General features: G+C 33.5%; 1 protein-coding gene across 2 annotated transcripts; it reads right to left on the bottom strand.

Annotated features, from left to right (window-relative positions):
- Window positions 1-1,948: 1,948 nt before the first annotated feature.
- Window positions 1,949-21,653, bottom strand: LOC128011250 (solute carrier family 2, facilitated glucose transporter member 1-like). 2 transcript variants are annotated; one of them, XM_052593444.1, is made up of 10 exons: window positions 21,567-21,653; window positions 8,850-8,945; window positions 7,497-7,657; window positions 7,160-7,400; window positions 6,859-7,021; window positions 6,598-6,785; window positions 4,871-4,975; window positions 4,672-4,773; window positions 4,373-4,576; window positions 1,949-4,271 (listed from the first exon to the last, which is right to left on the bottom strand). In XM_052593444.1, exons 1-10 carry the CDS (start codon window positions 21,636-21,638, stop codon window positions 4,083-4,085), a joined length of 1,521 nt encoding a protein of 506 aa, XP_052449404.1. In that variant the 5' UTR covers window positions 21,639-21,653; the 3' UTR covers window positions 1,949-4,082. The 2 variants fall into 2 exon arrangements, with proteins under 2 accessions (XP_052449404.1, XP_052449405.1); XM_052593445.1 differs by lacking the exon at window positions 21,567-21,653 and adding an exon at window positions 12,105-12,327.
- Window positions 21,654-22,459: the final 806 nt, after the last annotated feature.

Genomic DNA, 22,459 nt, shown 5'->3' with positions numbered 1-22,459 from the left:
CTAGCTGTACATCCAACTAAGGAGCAAATTTAATTAGTGGACTGTGAAGTCATACCGCAACTCTCTCACTAGATTCATTATACACAACGCAATGCATTCTGTGTCCTAGTTCTGCCTCAAGGCATAGCCTTTACTTAAGGTAAATTAGTGGATTTTGTTTGTTCCTCTTCAATCTTAAAAAGGGTTTTCGGAAAATATTTTCCGGTACTATGAAACTGTAATGTGGTGGGAGTTTGGTTACGACACTCAGATTCGAAATGGAGGGGAGCTGAAAATGAGAACAGAAGCTGGAGAGAGAAAGCAGTTAAAAATCTAGGAGACTGTGACTGCATGATTGCACATGCAAACTAATGGATTTCTTCTTACCTTTTTTTAAATTTTGATCAATTCAGGTTATGCACACTGTCAGCATTCTAGCTGCAGAGGCTGCATTTTATGCTTTGTTTTGTCTTTAATATGACAGAATGGACAGTGGTTTTTCTGTTTCTCATTGATTTTTATCCCTGAGGTAATTCAACTGTTGGATTTTGTAGTATAAAGCCGGAGTTGAGTGCTACAGTATTTTTGTTGCCTCTAAAATTGTTGATATCCCATAAACACATATGAAAACCCATCATTTATTCTGGCAAAATGCTGCAATCTGTTGCTTTATGACAAAATCACAAGACTTATAATGACAGTCATTATGTCTCTGGCTATGTCCATTAAGTTAAGAGGATTTTGCTGGCAATTGACAGACTGCCCACTAAACTGGAACTAGGTCCAAATACACATTTTCTGCCATGAAAAGATGTAGGATCAATGCTTTCCTGCTTTATGCATTGTACATTAAAAGAACAGTTCACCCCAAAATTTTAATTAGCAGAAAATGTGCTTACAAATGTATATTGTGATGTTTTTATCAGCTGTTTAAACTCTCATTCTTTCGGCACCCATTGACTGCAGAAGATCCATTGGTGCAGGCAGTAGCTAATGTTCAATTTCTCCAAATTAGTTCCAGTGAAGAAACAAACTCATCTATTGTACATCTTGGATGTCCCGTGGGTGAGTAATTTCCAACAAAATGTATTTATTTGGGCGAATTTTTCTTTAGCACAACTAGCTGTAGTATATTAGGCTGTTAGCTGATGTACTGTAAATCCCATTAGTGCCACTTTTGTGGTAGGTCTACTTATTACAGGTGTATCACAATGTGGTTTTTATTTGTGAAGAAAAAACCTAGAAAATTATTAAAAACAATAACAATATTTTTTGTGTCAATGTGTAGCGTCTGATACCAGACAGCGATACAAATTTAGTTTATATCTTAGAATACGTTTAGCGAACTTGGACTAATAACTTGTGGTAATTAATGAAACGTTTGAAAATGCTGATTTAAGTAACGTAACACAGTAAGAGAGTAAGAGAGTAAATATACTTTTAATAACCCCCAAAACTTTGTTTTATTTCACCCCAAAAATCGTTATGTAATCCTTCAGGCTACTCACCCCATGCCATTAAAAAACTATGAAAATGAACTATGGTTTAAAAAATCCACGAAAACATGGTTAAACCGCGGTAGCCATAAATTAACCGTGGTTTTTCTACACTAGCTAAACTTTAACCATTGTACAGCATTTGGAGTAAAACTGGGGATCTGCAAATGGCGATCAATACGCCATAATACATTTTCGTAAGGGTGTATGACTTTCATTTTTCAACTGAACATATACCTTTGAGAATATTTAAATTTTTGTCAATAATATGGAAGTCAGCAGTAACCAAAAATGCATCTTATACATCCGACAGTGGACAGCCAGTACTACTGTAGAGAGAAATACTGCCATCTGTTGTTGTTGAGATTAATTGTGGCTTTATGTATTTCAGTATTTTAAATACCTTCATGTGACTTTTCTGCTAAGCACAGTGATCCAGAAACAGAAACAAAAAAACCCCCCCGACACATTCACGTGTTGCAGTTTTGTTTATTTGCTTTATTTGCAGCTATAAATTGATTATTTAGAAAAAGTAGGATACCCAGCATGAACATGTATTGGCACATTTTTTCTTGGAATACTAACACAATTTCTGTTGTATACTGAACAAAACCATATGTCGTGTTTTAGGAAGTTAAAAAAAATTCAAAACACTAATCACATGTAATATATATATTACATAAGAAATATTAGAAGCCTGTTTCATTCATAATGCCTAGCAATATGTGGAATAAATAAACAGCATGTGAACAATTATTGTACTTTTGCTAAATAAACAATATACTAAATTCATCATCACACAAACATTATGCACAAATCTAAAATATATATATTTTATATTATAGTATAACAAATATATTAGTTGAGTTAATTTGCTGGATGTCAAAATAAGATTGGTCCAGTTTGGAAAGATATTAAACTTCATCGTATTGGAGACCCTAATTAACACTTCTGAAAACAGAAGGACTGCTGTATTATTGTAAATGATTGATTTGAGTTTGTATACTTTTTTTGAATTAATCTTGCCACTTCTTGGTAAAGCTACAGTTAAAGTATTGATAAACATATATCATAATCTGAAACCATAATAATTTCTGACATCATTATACTTGATATAACACCAGGAGACATATTATATCAGAACTCTTCATGTGTTAACTAGACACTAGCAAAAACTGTTAAAACTGTTAGTCTAAAGTCTAAAAAACAATATATTTCAGTTGAATTGTACGAACTGAATCGTTCAAAATAGTACACAAGTGTGAAATAATCTTATTCATATGCATTTAAACATGCAGAAATTATGATTATTATTTTTTTAGATACTATTCTCTATTTCAGAATGAGTAAACAAACAATAAAAAAAAGTGTGAGTGTGTTGGTGTGAGAAAAAAGCTGAATTGTCTTTACTACTGTTCATTTGCTGAAGTAAGAAAGTGGAAACGTTCAGAATAGAATACTAAAATACTGCATACTGCATGCTACAACATACTGTATACTACATGTTATTGTTTCAATATAGCATGTAAAAAATAATAGCACAGTATGTCATATGTAATTTATCTAAAAATAGTCTGCAGTATGCAAAAAAAAGGTTTAAACTATAATATTGTGCACTGTTATAACAGTGTCACAAATATTACATTAGAGAGAGGTGTCTGGTTATGATTCCAGAAATAAATATAGCAATTTTGCAATGTTTAATACAATTTTGTATACGAATATTCACGTTTTTGTCAGTCCAGTGAAATAATGAGTAATTATTGAGAAGCAATGTACGTACTGGTCAAATATTGCACAGTTTGGCAAGTCTAGTAAGTCATAAGAGCATTCAATGCAATCAGAAAATCTGCATACTAGTGTTGTCAAAAATATATATATATTTTATACATATCGATACTGAAATATCTGAAACAGCTTTGAGCATAGATGCTTTCAAATCTCTTTCTCCATAGTACTGAAACACCTATAGCAACTCTAAACTTGCTTCGTAACATCAGCTGAGTGTTTGAAATAACATTCTTTAGTGATCTGATTTGGCTTCTTATTACAGAACTAGGCAGAAAATATATTATTTTACAGTATTCTATATTGTATTAAATTCCATGTTGCATTACTTGTGTTTACGGTGCTCATTATGCTCCATAATGGTCACACCACCCTATTCTGGGTAATAAAATAGCAAAAATAATACTTCTCTTTAAAAACCATTTGAAGTAAACATGCAAATACGTAAGCTTTTTCTCCAGTGTAAATTTTTTCTCCAGTGTTTTACCACCTCAAGAAGTTTTCATTATTGTAAAAATATTCCTCATTGTCAAGTTCTAGCCTTGTCATATTTATCATTTAATAGAAATCAACAATGTAATGCCCTTAATGTTGTTCCAGTTTATCCCTCTGGCATTGAAAATGGTAATGAATATCGTATCAAAGTTAGACATTCCAGTATCGTGACAACACTAGTGCATAGTAAACAGTGCATAACCTACAGTATTCCTAGTAGGAGTAATATAATAGTTTGCCATTGTGAGCATACCCACTGTGCTACAGTGGAGGATGCTCACTTGGGTTAGTCTACAGCATTACTTTATAAATGTAGCAAAGAGCTCAGAGCTGGGAATCTGCCCCCAATGCATTCAGATCATCTCGGGTATATTTCTCAGATCCTGAGCGGAAGCTCGCAGAGATCTCTTCAAATGTCCGCCCTTTGGTCTCAGGAACTTTGAAGTAGGTAAAGACAAAGAATAGCAGCAGGAGGACAGTAAAGATGATGAAAACGTATGGCCCTGTCAGTTCCTATCAACAGAAAAAACTGTGAGTACTTAAAGAAATATGAGAACAACAAGAAAATAAAGTCTGTAACTGTTTTATGTCTGCGTTATGTAATGTTTCCATACCTCAACATACTGGAAGCTCATTCCCACCAAAAAGTTGGCAAACCAGTTGGAGAAACCAGCAACAGCAATGGCAGAAGGCCGGGGACCTTGACTGAAGAGTTCTGCCACAATGAACCACGGGATTGGGCCTGGTCCGATCTCGAAAAATGCCACAAAACTGAAGATGGCTACGATGCTGATATATGACATCCATTTCACTTGATCCTGCAAAGGATAATAAGTGAATAAACACCAGTAAACACCAGTTTACACATGAACATTAACAGAACTGTAGTACATCAGTGTAAGCAGATACATACTAGTAATGCCATAGCTATGGTCATGAGAACAGAAGACGCAGCCATTCCCATCAGCCCGATAAGATGTAGTGATCTTCGGCCAGCTCGCTCCACTATGAACAGCTTAATTAGAGAGAGAGATACAAGCATTTTCATCCAAAACATGCACCTCAACAAAGGACAAAATCACACACACAAAAAAAGATTTGTTCTAACTTACCGACACAACTGTGAATGCTGTGTTCACAACTCCAGCACCAATGGTGGCATAGACCGGCTCAGACACTCCTGCTTTCTCAAATATACGAGTGGAGTAATAAAAAACCTGAAAAACACAATTACATGCACTTAACAGGCAAATCACTGTCAATGTATACATGACAGTTATAGCTGAACATTAATAGGTGCACCAATGACCAGCTTACTAGCTTTGTAATTCATTTATTTTATTTTAAGCTGTAGATAAACAAATAAACATATCATTAAAAAGTTTATGACATTTTCCATCAATTTACTCTTGCTAGAAACTGAAGTAAAACATTTCAAAAGTTTTGTTTTAATTTTGATGATTTGAGTTTACAACCAATGAAAGTCAAAGATCCACTATCTCAAAATATTGGAATATTTCCTAAGATCAATAAAAATCAGATCAAAATCAAGTTCTTTAAAGTATGTTCATTTATGCATATACTTGGTTGGGGCTCCTTTAGCACAAACTCCATCATCAGTGATGTGTGGCATGGAAGCGATCAGCCTGTGGATTGCTGAGGCACTATTGAGCCTTCAACTCGGTTTCTCATCTTTCTCTTGAAAAATCCCATTCCATATTCCATATGGAATTTTCCATTTGGGGTTCAGGTCAGGCATGTTGGCTGGCCAATTAAGAGTAATATCATGGTCAGCAAACCACTTGGAAGTGGTTTTGGCACTATGGGCAGGTGCTAAAGTCCTGCGGGAAAAGGAAATCATCATCTCCACAAAGCTTGTCAGCAGATAGAAGCATAAAGTGCTCACTTTGTCATCAATAAAACACAATGGACCAACACCAGCAGACGTTATTACACCACAAATCAGGGTGACTTCGGAAACTTGACACTGGACATCAAGCTGCTTGGATTCTGTGCCTCTTCAGTCTTCCTCCACACTTCAGACCTTTATTTCTAAATGAAATGCTAAATTTACTTTAAACAGGAAAGAGGACTTTGTACCACTGAGCAACAGTCCAGATCTTTTTCTCTTTAGCCCAGTTAAGATTCTTCTGATGTTGTTTCTTGGTTGCCCTTTTCCTTAACCGTCTGAGTGTGTTGACTCTGATACTCTCCAGCTTCAGTCCACTGCTTGTGAAGTGTTTAAATCTGTCTTTGCTTGACAGTGGTCATCCCTGTTGCTTGTGCACCTTTTCCTACCCAATTTCTTCCTTATAGTCAACTTAACATTTAATATGCTTTGATACAGCACTCTCTGAACAGCCAGCCCTTTCAGTAATGACCTCTTTGTGGAGGGTGTCAATGATTGTCTTCTGGACTATTGCTAAGTCAGTAGTCTTCCCCACTATACCCAGAATGTATACTGTGGGGATTGTCATTTAATGAAACTCAAATATAAATATTCTAACATTTTGAGATACTAGATTTTTGACTTTGATGAGCTGTAAACACTAATCAACAAAATAAAAACATTTTAAAACATTTGAAATGTTTTACTTTATTTGTAACGAATTTAGAACATATAAAAGTTTCACTTGAAATAAGTTACCAAAAAAAATAATATACACAATTCTTTTTATTCATATTATAACTACCTATTTTTTAGCATGGCGTATCGGTATACTTAAATGTATCATCTTTATAGATGGTATTTCTAACACAACAAGCAATATATTTTGATGGAAAAGTATACTGATGGATCGGCTGATAAATGCTAGATAAAGTAATAAAGAAAACATACAGCATTTATACCGGAGAACTGCTGGGAGAGCTGCAGCATGATGGCAATGAAGATGGGCTGGCGGTAGAGCGATGAGCGGAAGAGCTCAGGGATGGTGACCTTCTTCTCCCTCATCATCTGCCTGCTCTCTTCTCTCATCTCCTGCATGGCTTCATCCACATCTTCAGTGCCACGGAGCTTCTTCAGCACTGTGGAAATCAGTTAGTTAGGCTGACTGGAGAAACCCTAGGCAACATCTTAAACTGGGTACTAAAAACTCACCACTCTTAGCTTTGGCCTCCTCGTTCTGGTTGATGAGGAGGTAGCGCGGGCTCTCGGGGCAGAAGGGCAGCAGGGCACACTGGAGTATGGCTGGGATGAAAGTAAAGCCAAGTAGGAAGGGCCACATTGTAGGAGTCCCCATGATTTCTTTCATACCAAAGATCTACAGAACAAAGCAGGAGTGTTTCTAATGAAATACACACACACAAAAAAAACACAAAGGTCCCATCTATCTATGCAATGTAAAATTCTTAATAATTACTAAAAGTGGTCTCATAATGAAGATATCATATTGATTTACCTGTGCTATGAGGATGCCAATGACAATGCCAAGCTGATGAAGTGTGCCCAGTGCCCCACGTAATGAAGTTGGGGCGATTTCTCCAACATACATTGGTACAAAGCCTGTGGACAGGCCAGAGTAAAGGCCTACAATGAAGCGTCCGATAATAAGCATCTCCCAGGATTCAGCCAGCTTGGAAAAGCCCATTAAAGCGGCAGCGATGAAGGCCAGAATATTAACAATGAGCATTGAGTTCCTCCTGTTAAAATATCAGAAAGAGAATGCTTAAAGACACATGGATTCAGGATAAAAATTTCGAGGATTTGTAAAGTTCTGAATTAGTTGGTTAAGTTACCTGCCAAAGCGGTTTACAAAGAGCCCAACTGAGAACGAGCCAACAATGCCACCCACAGAGAAAATGGCCACTGATATGGACCAGAGTGTAGTTAGAGTGGTCGAAGGTATGTACTCCGAGTACCTCTTATTCCACGTCTCATTGTAGAAAGACTCGATGGTCTAAGAGAGAAAAGAACATACTCTATGAAAATCATTAGTGAGGATATGTGTTTGATATTTTATTTCAATTAAACATTTTCTTTAAAAAAATAATTATTAACATTATGATTTTATGATATTGTCAAGTCATTTGCTGCAGCAGTTCTACATTACGTCAGCAGAGGGAGCAGTACTCCATGCTGACTACAGCATCAGAACAGATTGCATAAGAAGCTGCTTAATTAAGCTTGATTAAGTTAATCATCAAAATACAAAACTGCAAACACAGGCGTATTATCTAGATTAGGCCTCGGCTTATTGTTGTGATTTAACAGTTTCTTCCTCAATAAATATGAAACCAGAAAGAAATAATGTTAAAAGAATATTCAAAACTCTCATAAACATTTCCTGCATGCTTTTACACTGAACGTGAATTACCATTCAAATGTTTGGAGACATATTAATAAATAATATTTTTATTTATCAAAGATGCATTAAACTGGTCAAAAGTGACAATAAAGAATTTAAAAAAAAATTTATATGTATTTAAAAAATGCTCACCAACATTTGACTAATAATCTTAATATCACAGTATTATTTCACAGTAATGATGTCCCTATGCGTCCTTGACTTTTGACATTTTCTCTTTATCCTATTAAAAGACTATCACTAAACTATGGCACATGATTTGCACTCTATATATAGTTCTCTCAAGTATATTTGAGATTTAACCGGAACCCTTAGCTGATGTGAGGTATTAAGAGGTCAAGGCAATTTATTCATTCATCATTTACTGTGAAAAAACATTTGTTGCAAGCAACATTTCAGCTCAATACCTTTTTTTATTACTTGATGCACATATAACAGTAGCCTTGAAATAGAAATCTTTAAAAAAAAAACGTTCTACTTGCCCTTTTATGCACAGTAAGAAAGGCTGTTATAAGAATCTCTTCTGAAAAGTTTCAGTAGTGCTGGTCTATTATTAGAATGCTTTGCATGTGTGAATCAGCATGTCTTAAAAGGCTACGCAAGAAAGAGGATTGATACAGCATAGTTTACACAGCTAACCTAAAATGAGATGCATTATATAATAACACTAACATACAAACATCAACAATACCTTTTTATCAATTTGTCAATTAGCAATATGCTGATACTTAAGTGCTCATATGACAAAGCATGTCATGTCTGTTACTTGTCTAAAATTGTTCACCTTCTGAGGGGCATTGATGACTCCTGTGTTGTAGCCAAACTGCAAGGAGCCGATCACAGCAGTCCCAACAGCCAACATCAGCTGAAGCGTCAGCTCCTGTAAAGGTAGAAGAACAACATTATTATATATTTTTATATTTTTTCAAATATATTATAATATGGTTCACGATTAGATAATATTGATGTTTATAGCAAGAACTGGAATTCGGGAGCATTTTGCTGATAATTACTTCATGAATTTTATAATATGATGTGGAACAATACTAAAATACAGAAATCCCATTTCAGCCACTGAATTTAAAGAATTAAAAGGTATAAATGTAATATATGTAAACTTTCTATTCTGAGAAGAAACGTCTGAATTGTGAGCTATAAACTCAAAATTGTGGCAGAAACAAAATAACTGAAATTCTGAATTTTGAGATGTAAACTCAGAAATCAGAGGAAAAAAAAATCTGAAATGTGATGTGTAAACTCCGAATTCTGAGAAAACAAGACAGAATTGTGAGAAGCAAAATCGGAATGTCTTTAAAAAACAAAGTAATTGTGAGATATAAATGTAAAATTGAAATATGTGTTCAGAATTGTGAGAGAAAAAGTCAGAACTTAAAGTTTACATTTTGCAATTCTAAGAAAAAAGTCAGAATTACAAGAAAAAATGTTTTCTATAAATATAATGTATATATATCGTGCTTACATACTAATAGATTTTGTAAGCGTGATGATTTGTTTACACATTCAAAGGAGTTAAAAAGGTGTGTACTGAATGTGCAATTCCACTCTGCATAATAACAATATTATGCATAATACAATAGTCAGTTCTATATTGCCTTTGCATTCCTTATACAGCTTTGCTAAATCCAAAAAGACATTAAATAGCTTAAACTGTTCAAATTATTTTGATCTTTTTTTTTCTAACCACCATGTGAACAATGGTTCAGTTCATTACACAGAACTGTGAACCCACTATGCAGGCAACATGTAAGATGCTGAATGAGGGAAACCCTGTTGATTATCAATTTGATCCTATTACATATCTGGCAGCATCTGAGCCAACTCACGCACATGTACCACGACTACTCCAGCCTCTTATTCCAATCCACTCCAATCCATTCCAACAACCACAGGCTTTTACATAACAAGCTCAACAGGCCTTCAAAGACAACGACTTCATCGTGAGAGCTAGCACGTAGGGCCAGATTAACTACAATACTGCTAACTCCGGCATGTGATTTCATACGTGCTCCTAAACATTCTTACGCTAAATAACACTTAAGTATATATTTAGAGCTGAGTTTAATCTCGACTGGAGTAAAACTCTTCAACTGTGTGCTAAAAAGGCAAATCCCACAAACTAAATGTTCTGAGAATATAGTGCAGAGAATGTTATTCTGGGAAACCTATCCTTGTCATACACTAGGTAGCACACACTAGTTAGTCTCAAATTTAAGAAGGTTACATCAGTAACCTTTTAATAGTGTTTTAATCTCCCACCCTGCCTACTTGTAGTAAACTGAGTGTGTTTTAACAAACACTCCCTGTGATAGAAAATAACTGTTATGGCAGGTTTGCTGTGGGACAATGGCGCCTCCTGGCGGTCATGCTCTGTGCAGCTTGACCACAACACGTGTGCTTACATGTAACACTTAAACCTGGTTAAATATTATGTAACCACAGGTCAGCACATGCAGTCAACTGCAGTTGTAAGAATAAAAACATGAATTGATGTGCATTTAGCAATGTTCACCGAGTAACACTGGCCTCAAGTCATTAGAAGCTTAACATTCCTGTTGAAATGAACATATAGAAGATTAATAAGTAATGCAAGGTCCACTGAGCCACCGAATCAAAGGGGTTTAAACTTCAAAGGGTTTACAGAAGCACTTTTTCTAAATAATCTCAATTTTAGAGCACTGCTCTTCTAGTGCACTTACACTCTAAAAATGCTGGGTTATTTCAACCCAACTTTGGGTCAAATATGGACTAACCCAGCTGTTGGGTTAAATTTTGTAAATACATTTTTAATCCAAACGTTGGGTTAGTCCCTATTTGACCCAAAGTTGGGTTCAAACAACCCAGCATTTTTAGAGTTTATTAAAAGCACACATTATAATAAACCAAATGTTATTGTTCGACAAAACTACAAAAAGTTAATTATAATGCATATGCATATACATTAATCAAGTACAAAGCACTGATGGATCCCACAACAAAACAACAACAACAACAACAAAGTATTTTGGACAGCGCTGTCGAACGTTTATTTGCGTTTAATTGCATCCAAATTAAAGTTTTTGTTTAGTCTACAATTTATAAGTGGATATACTGTGTATATTTATTATGTATGTATAAATACACACACATACAGTATATATTTTGAAAATATTTACATGTATATTTTTATATCCATATAATTTATATTATATATAAATATATTTAATATATATACAAAATGTTTCTTAAATATATACATGCATGCATGCGTGTGTATTAATTTATACATAATACATATACACACAGTACACACACACATATATTATGCAAACAAAAACTTTTATTTTGGATGCGATTAATCACAATTAATCATTTTAAATAAGATAATTAAATGTAAACGCTAAACGTTACAAATTAATTTGACAATTTTGAAACAGACAAATATTTCAAAACTGATAAGTGTCTCAAAACAGGTTTTCTTTTACTCTGTAAATATTCTGTAAATAGTAATCTATACTTCCTTTGTGACCTTAACTAACCCTGCAGCTGTCAGGTTCTCCCATTCAGAAGAGGCTGTGATCGCTTTTTTGTTCTGCCACTATCTCTTTCATCACTTTACTTTCCTGGCAAACAAGATAAATGAGACTTATGTCCATGACACAAAGGGTTGATGTAATGAATCTGTTTCTCCTCTAAACCCCTGAATAAGGCTGTGGCTTGAGAGGTCTTATTAGAAGGTTTTACCACATTATTTCCATGACTTAAGGATTTAAACCACTGACAGAAGACCTTAGTTGCTGGAGACAAAAATAGGTTTTGTTTGATGGGTAGTTAGATAGATAAAGAGAAAGATTAATTTTCACTATTTGTCTAGATACAGATGCATACAAACATCAGCTCAAAAATATAAATGTGAGTTAAATATAAAATCAAATTTTGCTTTCTTGAGTTTTTTAACTTAAAACTCTCTCCTCACTAGTTATATTCCTCAGGTATTACTGGCTAAAGATCACTAATTACAAGGCAAGCAATATGACATTACCTTTTTATTAGACTCCATAGTGGCAGGTTAAAAATGCTTTAAAAATAAATAAATAAATAATACAGAATAACTATTTTCTTCTCTTCGTTGAGATGTAAAATTGCAGTCCTAAAATCCACTAAACAAAAAAGCACGAAAATGATTTAAAATCCACAATGTATCATCCAAGAAGCCCTCATGTCTTGTGTTAGTAGATCTTATACCGTCTCTGAGTCTGTCAGGTGCGTTCAGAGAACTGCCATCAGTGGAGTAAAGCGCTTGATATAAACTCTCTAAACCCGGCTCTGATTGGCTGTTGCTCGGTTACCTCTGTCCGAGTGTTGATTTGTACACATGCGTGCTTCGGAAATGGACTCCCCGATTGGCTGCACGTATTTAATGGGGTGACGTAAATGCGTCGACTTTTAGTCGTTGTAATCTGGACAGTCCTGAGAGCGTTTCTAGATATCCATATATTATGCATATGTAAAAAAAAAAAAAAAAAAAGTTTTAATTATTACCGTATTACCGTTAATAATTAATATGCATGCAAATGTTATGTATTTTTTAACTTAGAGACTACGATGAATAAATTGTGTAAACTATTTAAATCTTAAAGACTAAAATAAATAATCGTATTTTTATAAATTCAACTAGCATAACTGACAAATAAATGAATACTTCACAACTGAAATGAACATAAACCTATTAAAATAACCACTGTTGTCAAAAAATGATGTTAATCTGAAGATTCCACCGTCTATAATAAAATGTAGCTAGTAATAAAAATAATAATATAAGTAAATACAGGAACAGGTTTGGTAATCTAGTAACGCTGGTAGCTTTGTCATTATTGTTTCATCCTGACACCATATCCTTAGCCTTTGTTCCTCACAGTAGGAAAGAGTCCGGTAAAATTGTATGCAAAAGAAAAAAGCACTTCTCTTTCATTGTCTTTCATTTTCATGGTTCCTCAGGACTAAATTAATCTTCTTTGATAGGCAAAAATAATAATAAAAAATAAACAATAACAGACAAACGCTGGATCAAAGACAGGGTGGGTTTGGTAGATGTCTGTAGGTTTGCATTGTTCAGTAAATCAAAGATATGTCTATGCCATTGCTTATTTATTGTCTTGAATTGTCATTTTCTTTTTTTAATTTTTAAGCAATTTGTCCAGATTGTAATAGGCTTAAGTGGTGAAAGTGGCAGAAGCATGACTGAGTCGGTGAAAGTTCGTGCTACAGGGCACTACAAACTTATCTCTAGGCTATTTCTGAATGGGAGACTTATCAATGAAAGCATTATTGTTTGCATGGCTATGATTGCCAGCACCTCTTACTTGACAGGAGTGAAACTGAGCATGATAATATAAAAGGACATTCATTCTACATAAATGCAAAGTGCACCTATTAAATATTAAAATCTTAAAAACAGCACCAAAATAGGACTGCGCTTATTAGGTATCATATTAAATGTTGTTTGATTTGAAAAGTTATACACTATAATTTTATAATTAAAAGCACAATGTTGTAATTTAACCTAAAACTTATAGTCATGTGGTAACATTTAAAGTAACTGGTGTATATAATCATCAACATTTATATCTGGATTAAGTCAAAACCGTAATATTATTATGACTAAATCAACCTGACTAACCTGATAAACTATTATGACAAGATTAGACCAAAAAAGTCCTTTTTAGAAGGTCAGGTAAGGTAGAATTAATGTCTTAAGGTAACAATTACAGTTACATTTAGTGTAGTGTTAATGGTTGCCAAGACATTTTGCTGTGAAGGATGAGTTTAAGGTCATGATACTGTAATCCTCAGGTCATGTGACCTCTTGAGCTTAAACATGGATGCGTCACTCTCTCTGAATGACTAGAAATTCAATTGCGTCTCAGCTTTGTAAGTGTTCATTTGAGCATCTTCATCTTCACCTGAGCACAACAATCACCATAGCGTTGTCCGATCAGATGGCTGTTTCATGTTTGAGTGGCTTTAAATCACTAGAAAACAGCAGGCTGCATTGGATTTAAGGGACTTTACAAGCAATGCTTAAGCATTTTTAAACCCTGGATTCTATACTTGTGATTTTGAAAGTGGGTTAGACTTGGTCTGGGTTTTGTAACTTTTGCGTATGGGTTTTCAGGCGCATTTTTAGAAACTTTCATGCAATATATTCATTTCAGCATTTGAGGGAATTGTCAATGCCTGACAGAATACCTGTTATTTGGAATGACAAAGTAGTCAAAGAAACGGTTATGGTCCAAAAAGTCTGATTTGTAAAACTGTGATACCATAAATGAATATACTGTATAGCAATGCAAGCCATTCTTTAATCAGGTCACATGCTAAATTCATCCACTCGATGCTGAAACAGCAAATATGCAAATAAGAGCATAAACATTGCAGCTTTTTAATGTACAGCGTGAAACCTCAAAACTTAATTTCGAACTGAAAGAAAATAAGTGTGAAACATTGAAAATGATAACATAGCATTCTGTTAACCCAGGGTTAAGAATGATCTGGAAGCACTGTGTTTATTTTCTTATGATAAGTGTTTATGGAAATACAGATGATATTTCAGTTTCAAAGAACCCTTTGAATCATTGTGAAACTGACACGGACAGACACAAGCGCTGGTTTTGGGTCAGCCAGTTCACAAAGTTCAAACGAAGACAGCCATTGTCTGAGCAAAGCTTGACCAATCTGATCAAGCGAGCATCCACATCACCATATCCTCATCTCGGTCATTTTCATTATCTGCTGTGACACTGTCATTGAAGCTCATGGCACTGAATGAAAGAGCACCTTCTTGTGGATTAAATGGAAACTTTTACACTAACAATGATGGAACAATGTGACTCAGACTAATGGAGAGGCACATTCCAACTGTATTGATGAGGAGCCTTGTGTTCCTCCATGAGTAGTGCTGGACCCTCTTTTTCATGTGGTCCAATTAGAGACATGTCCTGTCTGCCCTTTGAAATCTGTCAAACAGATAATGAGCTCTTTACAAAGCATTCATTTGGAGCCAAGGGGCAACAAAGCATCGAAAGCCCCTGTGCAATGGGCAGAAGTCCCATTTCTACAAAAACTGTGAATATCTATCTTGGTGGCCTGGATCAGCTGCAATGGCCCAGTAGTAAGTCTAAATAAAAGTGCTTCTTGTGTTGGGACTTTAAACTAAAGGATTTGGATTAGGGTCAAAATCATTAAGTCTTTTGAAAATAGGATTACAGTAAATATCATATCAGAAGAGTTAAAAATGTACTGCACCGCATGCACCCAAAGTGCAGATCTGCCAAACTATCTAACTAACTATAACAAACTAGAACTCACAGTATGTATATGTCAGTACACTGTATAAACCCAAGATCAGGTCCCAAGGAATGCATCAACTGATAAAATGTACCTTGAATGCAGTGCTTTCTGTCTTTCTGAGTAAAATAAACTAGTAGATGGGTTACAAAATCAAACAATTAAATAATGTAAAAAAAGAAAAAAAGAAAAAAGGTTTCAGATACACAGTTTTGACGTTTTGGTCACCATTATTTTTATTTTACAAACTAAAAATCCACTGGGAAGACTGGAAAAGTGACAAATAGCCTACAAAATACATACAAAAGTGATTATTTCAATTTGAAAGAGTATAACTGTCTGCCACATCTAGAATGAAAATATACTGTATTTACAGTAAGAGTGAAATTTACATCTTACACACTCAAAAAAATGCTGAGTTAAATAAAACCCAGGGCTGGGTAAAATGTGGTAAAATGTTGTTTTGACCCAGCGGCTGGGTTACTGCCCTGAAGATTGGGTTAAACATTTAACCCTACTGTTAGGCGAAAACAACCCAGTCGCTGGGTTTGTCCATATTTTACTCAGCGCTGGGTTGTATTTAACCCAGCATTTTTGCACTTACAGTAAATGTATAAATTCAGTTTATAAAATGTATCAGAGTAAGGGTCAGGTTACATAAAAGCATTTAAACACAAATGATGCAGTAAAGGAATAAGAGCATAATTAAAGCATGTTAAGTAAATGTTCCCCCTATTGTTTTGTTTTTCTTCTTCTGGGTGGGACTGTTTAACGGAGCAAGTACGCAACAGCGGACAGATCCCGTCTCCCCATCTATTGTTACAGTGAGAGTCTCTCCGTGGTGGCCACTGAGCTTTAGTGTCTTATTCATAATGAATAATATTTTGTATAAGAACCCTGCTGAGTGGAGGGAATAGAGCACAAAGCGACAACAAAAACCGGACTTGGAGATGTCAGGACTCCCCACGAGCCTGGAGGTGACAGAGCAATGTTGTTCTTCCTCTTGGTAAGCACAAATGCAAAAATAAACTCTGTCGTTCACATTGTAATAGACTAAAGAAGTCTTACTATGACTAACTCACTCAAAAAAAGAAAAAAAGACTGTAGTTATCGAACTATTATTATTTTTATTTGTGTGTGTGTGTGTGTGTGTGTGTGTGTAATGATAGGTGTCTGTACTTAGTTACTTAAGACTGTGTCATTCTGCCCTCTAGTGAAGTGGAATGTGTAACAGCTAATAATTTGTTGTTGTAATTTATATTTATATATAAATATATGTATATAAATATATATACACATACAGTACACACAAGAAGATATAAATATATACACACATAAAAGAATAATTTAAAATTATTGCACACACAAAAGAGTATTTTTTTGCACTAGGAAATAGTTTTTCCTGTTGTTTTTTCTTTTCCTTTTTTGCACCAAAATTGTTTTTCTTTTCACCTTTGTTTCCACTTTTATAGCATTTCAATCTCATTTTAAGTTTATTCTTAAATGTTCAGTCTTTATTGTTTGTTTTTCTCTGGCTACCTACCAAAGAGATAAATACATGGACATAATGACCTTGATTTTAGCTTAAATATATCCAGTTTTAATGTTAGCTGTATAATATTTGCATTGTCTAAGAATTATTTTTATTTTATTTTATTTTATTACACAATGTACAGAACAATCAGCCTACCAACAAGACCAACACTGTAACAGTACTATATTAATTTTTTAATATAATTTTCTAATGGCTAATTGGTAGTAAGAACTAAAATGCTCCATTTCCAGATCCAGATCAATTTTTACATTCTGTTTACATATTTTCCTGAATTATTACATTTCTTGTTGCCGTCCTCCATGGTGGCTTTGTACCCAGAATACTCTGGTGGTATAGGCAAATTTTCTTTCCTTTTCACTAATTGCGTGGATCACACGGTTTGATCATCAATCAATATTTACTTAAATACTTAAATACGTCATATGGCATGCTTGATGATTACAGAGTATTTACTCATTATGACAGCACATCTGATGTATTTTCAAATCCCTCTGTCCACTGTCTGGAGAGATGTTTTAAAACAGGCTATTTCAACCTGTTTTCAAGATGCAAATTTAACCTTGGGGTTGAAAGGTAGGTTTGGAAATCTCTTTCTGGTTCTACAATTAATCTAAAACTATAAACCAGAAGAAAATATATAAATTATTACTTCATTATACTATACTATTATTTTACTAAATAATATAAGTATAATATTATACACATTTTGACTGACATGATTTTGTTTTCTAAAATTGTGCATTATATGAGGATGTTTTAATAAATCATATATATGCTGTAGGTACAGGTTATTGCCAATAAAATAAACAATTATGTTTTACAAAATCTCTGTATCAAGAAATGTGTTATATTAAAGCTAATGATTTAAACAGTAGGGAGCGTAGTGGCCATGTGAGACAGCACCAATCAGGGGTGCGTTTCCCAAAACTATAATTGCTAAGTTAGCAATTTTGTTGATTGCAATGCAATTTCCTATTGCCAACCAACAAAGTTCCTAACAGGTTAGCAACTATGGTTTTGGGAAATGCACCCCTGATTTGACAGCTTTTGGGATTAAACAATTTTTTTAACACAATATTAATAATATTACATAATAATTTGATTATGTAAGGGAAATGAGCACAGAAATATATGTTGAAGAAAGGTTTTCACACTATGATAGTACTAAGTCAAAGTCACTTGTTTATCTATAAAAACAAAGGGAAGAGTGTTTTAAAAATATATTCACATAAACATATAATATTCAACAGTAACAGTAAACCGTAACTTTTAGTTGGGTTTGTTTGCAGAAATAAAATAAATTTTCATATTTTGGTTATCATACAAGAAAAGCTGGAAACCAGTGTCATCTAATTTATCAGCTTCTGCACACAGAGATTTAATAACGACAAATATTACATTAAACTGGGACTGTGTAATAGACACTACACTCAGAATCACAATAGCTTTTGTATTGCTTTTTAATAAAGACCTGGTGTCAATATTCTACAATGCTGCAGCGAATTAGTTCTCCATTGTACTATATAATACTACACTGCAATAATAGAAATGAAAAAGATTCCTAAAAATGGTTCCAGATCTAATTAAAAGATTTAATACTAAAAGTATTTTCAGGTCCACTCCCGCAGTTAATGTATGGCTGTCAGCCGAGCGATAATGGAACGTCAAGTGGACTGTATCATTTTTCAGTCAATAGAGAGTATAGTCTTTCTATGGACATAGACAGCCCTCAATGGTACTCATACTTGCCACAAGATCTAGACTTTAAAAATATTCTAGACAGGTTTGATCTCTGGAATCACAATAATCTCATATACATTCAGCCTGATTGTGTTTCTTCGTTTCAAGAAGTTCTATGAACACAGTAGAATAATACTTGACCAGAAAGTGCAAGTGCATGTACTCATCTTAATGCATTTTTGTAATCTTGTTGATTGTGTTTTTTTCATCTGCATTTACAGTTCACCCTGAAGCTGTGATCAGCTGTGCTGGAGCTCTTAACTCTTATCTTTACCCTAAAGATATCACTGTGGAGTGGATAGTTAATGGACAGCAAGACAGGATATCAACAGGCTTTGGGCATGACCAAATATACCAAATTTTGTTATCTGACACTACACACAACTACTCCTGTCAAATAATACATAGCAGTCTTCAAAAAGCGATGGTCCTTACAAAAGGGTAAGAATAGATCACAAACATTCTTTTGATAAAAAAAAAAATATATATATATTTAATATAAAATAAGTGTGCAACTTCTGACACAACTTACTTGATCTTTCTATTGCTATCCCTCATGAACAGATGCTTCCTCAAGTATGACTGATGAAAAAACGTCTCTGGACATTGGTTTTATTGCAATACTTATCGCAATATTTACACTAATAGTAGTTTGTGTTTGGAAATATATATATATATATATATATATATATATATATATATATATATATATATATATATATATATATATATATATATATATATATATATATATATATATTTCCAAACACAAACTACTGTTAGTGTAAATATTGCGATAAGTATTGCAATAAAACCAATGTCCAGAGACGTTTTTTCATCAGTCATATATATGTGTGTGTGTGTGTGTGTGTAATATAATCTTAGACTGTCATCCTTAAATCCTATAAATAAATGTGATATTTATATGATAAACATTATATTTAAAAATTAAAAATTATAATCTATATAGTTTTGCACTTATTATTGTTGTTTTATGTTATCTAAGACTACTTTGATTTTGATATATGTATGTTAAAAAGAAATATAGATCTTATTAGAATTTACATGTTAATCATTGAAATACATATTTAGATACATGAAGATTGTTCATGTTGAACTTAATTTTATGTTTTGACACACATTATCCAATAAATGAAGATTAGGTTATGATGTTGTTAAAATTAAAATTAAGATTTAATCTAATTTATGCTCTATTAAAGTATCTTTTGCGCCTGACTGGATTACATAAAGCATATCAAATTAGTTTGTTCCATTAACTGCAGTGTCACTGCTTTTGCACATTAGATAATATGCATGAAAGGGTTTGGATCATGTGATTTAATATCATCTGGGATAGAAATGTAAAGATCAACTGATGTGTGATGCAAAGCACTGATTATGTTTCAACCCAAGACCATTCAGACTATAGCCAGAGAATTGAAAACTGCATGGAAATATTATGATAACAGGCTGGCCAGGGAGTATCATTTTAGAGCTACAAAGCACATGCAGTCCCATCTAATAATCTGATTAAACCTCAAGCACCACTTCCGTCCAGACCACTTCAGCATACTCAAAACAGATGGAAAGGGAAACCCTGCCCAAATCAACTTCTCTGCTTTGTTAAAAAAAACTACAAATGTTCAGTAGCGTCTGTGGGAATATATATATATATATATATAGTGCCACTTGAAAGTTTGTGAATCAAATAAAATTTTAGTAATTTTAACAAAATTCTATTAAATTGTATTGTATAGCGCTTTTTAAGATACAAATTGTTGCAAAGCAATTCCACAGAAAATTAATGTTACTGTTTTAATGTATTTAATATTTATGTAAATGAATGTTATTAATATTTAGTAGGAGCATATCAGTGGTGACTCCGTTTACACATGTACACTGTACATATGACAGAATTGTACAGAAAAATCAATTAAAGAAGTAATCAAACAGACAACGATGTTATATGATGTTAGAGATCATACAAAATGCATTTCCTTCTGGAGCATCAGTGAATGTTTGAACCTTTTTTAATAATTGTGTTTGAGTCCCTCAATAATTCTCGGTGTGAAAAGATGTTTTTTTCTGAAAAACAGTGCTCAGATCACTTGTTCAGAACAAACAAGGGACTCGTGAACAACAATCACAAAACAGAAAACAGTCGTGGATCATCAGGTGTCCACACACAGTGTAAGAACAGAAGGTTCACACATTTTGAATGGGGTTATTTTAATAACTAAATGTAAATGTTGATGGACTAAATGTAAACATCTTTTATTTTAAAATATTTTACTCAGGTCATTACTAAATAAAAAATAACATACATTTTGTATGATCTCTCTTACTTTGTTAAAATTTCCCACATTTTCACAGATTCTGCAAGGGATTCACAAAGTTGCACTCTGTATATACATTTATATATATATATATATATATATATATATATATATATATATATATATATATATATATATATATATATATATATATATATATATATATATATATACATAAATACATAATCAGTTTTTGCCTAAAAAAGTATATGGACACTTAATAAATGTATTTATCTGAAAAAATTAAAAATGTTTCACAAAATAAATTTGTTAAAAATAAATATAATTTAAAATTACTTCGTGTTATAATGCAGTGAATGATTTGTTTATTTTTATATGTGTGTCTTTACTTTTTGAGGCCTCTGTATAATCCTGTATACAAAAATATAGCCAGATACGCACAAAGTAAAAATATGTATGTGTACTGACTAACTATTAGCACATAAATAGCATTATCACAATCACAATTTTTCATAATTAAATGACCTTTTAATCAAAATACTAAGATGCTAAAAATGAAACTCACCTGTTTGCTGTTATCACTCGGCCTAACCAGGCTGGTGGTCTCGTTAGGATTGGTCTTGTTTGTGGTGGTCATGCTGATGAAAGAAAAAGAGAGACCAGAGCGCAGAATGAGAAGCAGCTGTCTGCTCCTCCAGAATAAAGGAATACACAAGCCACAACCCACATCTCATTCATCACATATATGAAAACACCCCATTACATGCTTTATCATCATCTGACGCCTCATTCAGCAACTGAGCAAACATCCATGACGTCGGCTTTTGACCACCAACAAATCACACTGGAAAAGCTCACTCACTGTTCAGACTTACATTACAGATTATTGCTGTACACATAAAGTACTGTCTAATTTAATCTAGCTACTGGACGTTTCTGCACCTTGCCTATCCTTTCTTTTCTCTCAACCCTAAAACACATAATGCAGTGCATAATTCAAAATACAAGACCATTCAACAGTTTGGATACGATGAACATAATAATAATACAGAGGTTAAATGCATTTTAAAATGTGATTTATTCATGTGAAAGCAACGTTGAATTTTTAGCAGCCCTTACTTGTGTTTTCAGTGTCACATGATCCATCAGAAATCATTCTGATAAGCTGATTTGATGCTCAAGAAATATTTCTCATTATTATAAATGTTGGAAATGATTGTGCTGCTTAATATTTTTTGAAAACTGTGATACATTTATTTGAAATGTAAAGTTTTAACATTATAAATGTCTTTACTGACACTTTGGATCAATTGAATGCATCCTTGCTGAAGAATAGTATTCATTTGTTTAAACATTTTATTTTACAGCCCATTAACTTTTGAATGGCAAATAAACAAACACGTTTCAATAAAAGTAATACATTTTTAAAATCTTATAACCTAAAAAAAAATAACTATT

The sequence above is a fragment of the Carassius gibelio genome, chromosome B23 (assembly GCF_023724105.1).
Source record: "Carassius gibelio isolate Cgi1373 ecotype wild population from Czech Republic chromosome B23, carGib1.2-hapl.c, whole genome shotgun sequence".
Lineage (NCBI taxonomy): Eukaryota > Metazoa > Chordata > Actinopteri > Cypriniformes > Cyprinidae > Carassius > Carassius gibelio.
This window is presented reverse-complemented; position numbering and strand designations above follow the sequence as displayed.

Coding starts and splice junctions, on each gene's coding strand:
- LOC128011250 (XM_052593444.1), bottom strand. CDS start 21,638: ATGACCACCACAAACAAGACCAATCCTAACGAGACCACCAGCCTGGTT. Junction 8,946..21,566: donor CGAGTGATAACAGCAAACAG/GTGAGTTTCATT, acceptor CTACCTTTACAG/GAGCTGACGCTTCAGCTGAT. Junction 4,774..4,870: donor CAGCATTCACAGTTGTGTCG/GTAAGTTAGAAC, acceptor TCTCTAATTAAG/CTGTTCATAGTGGAGCGAGC.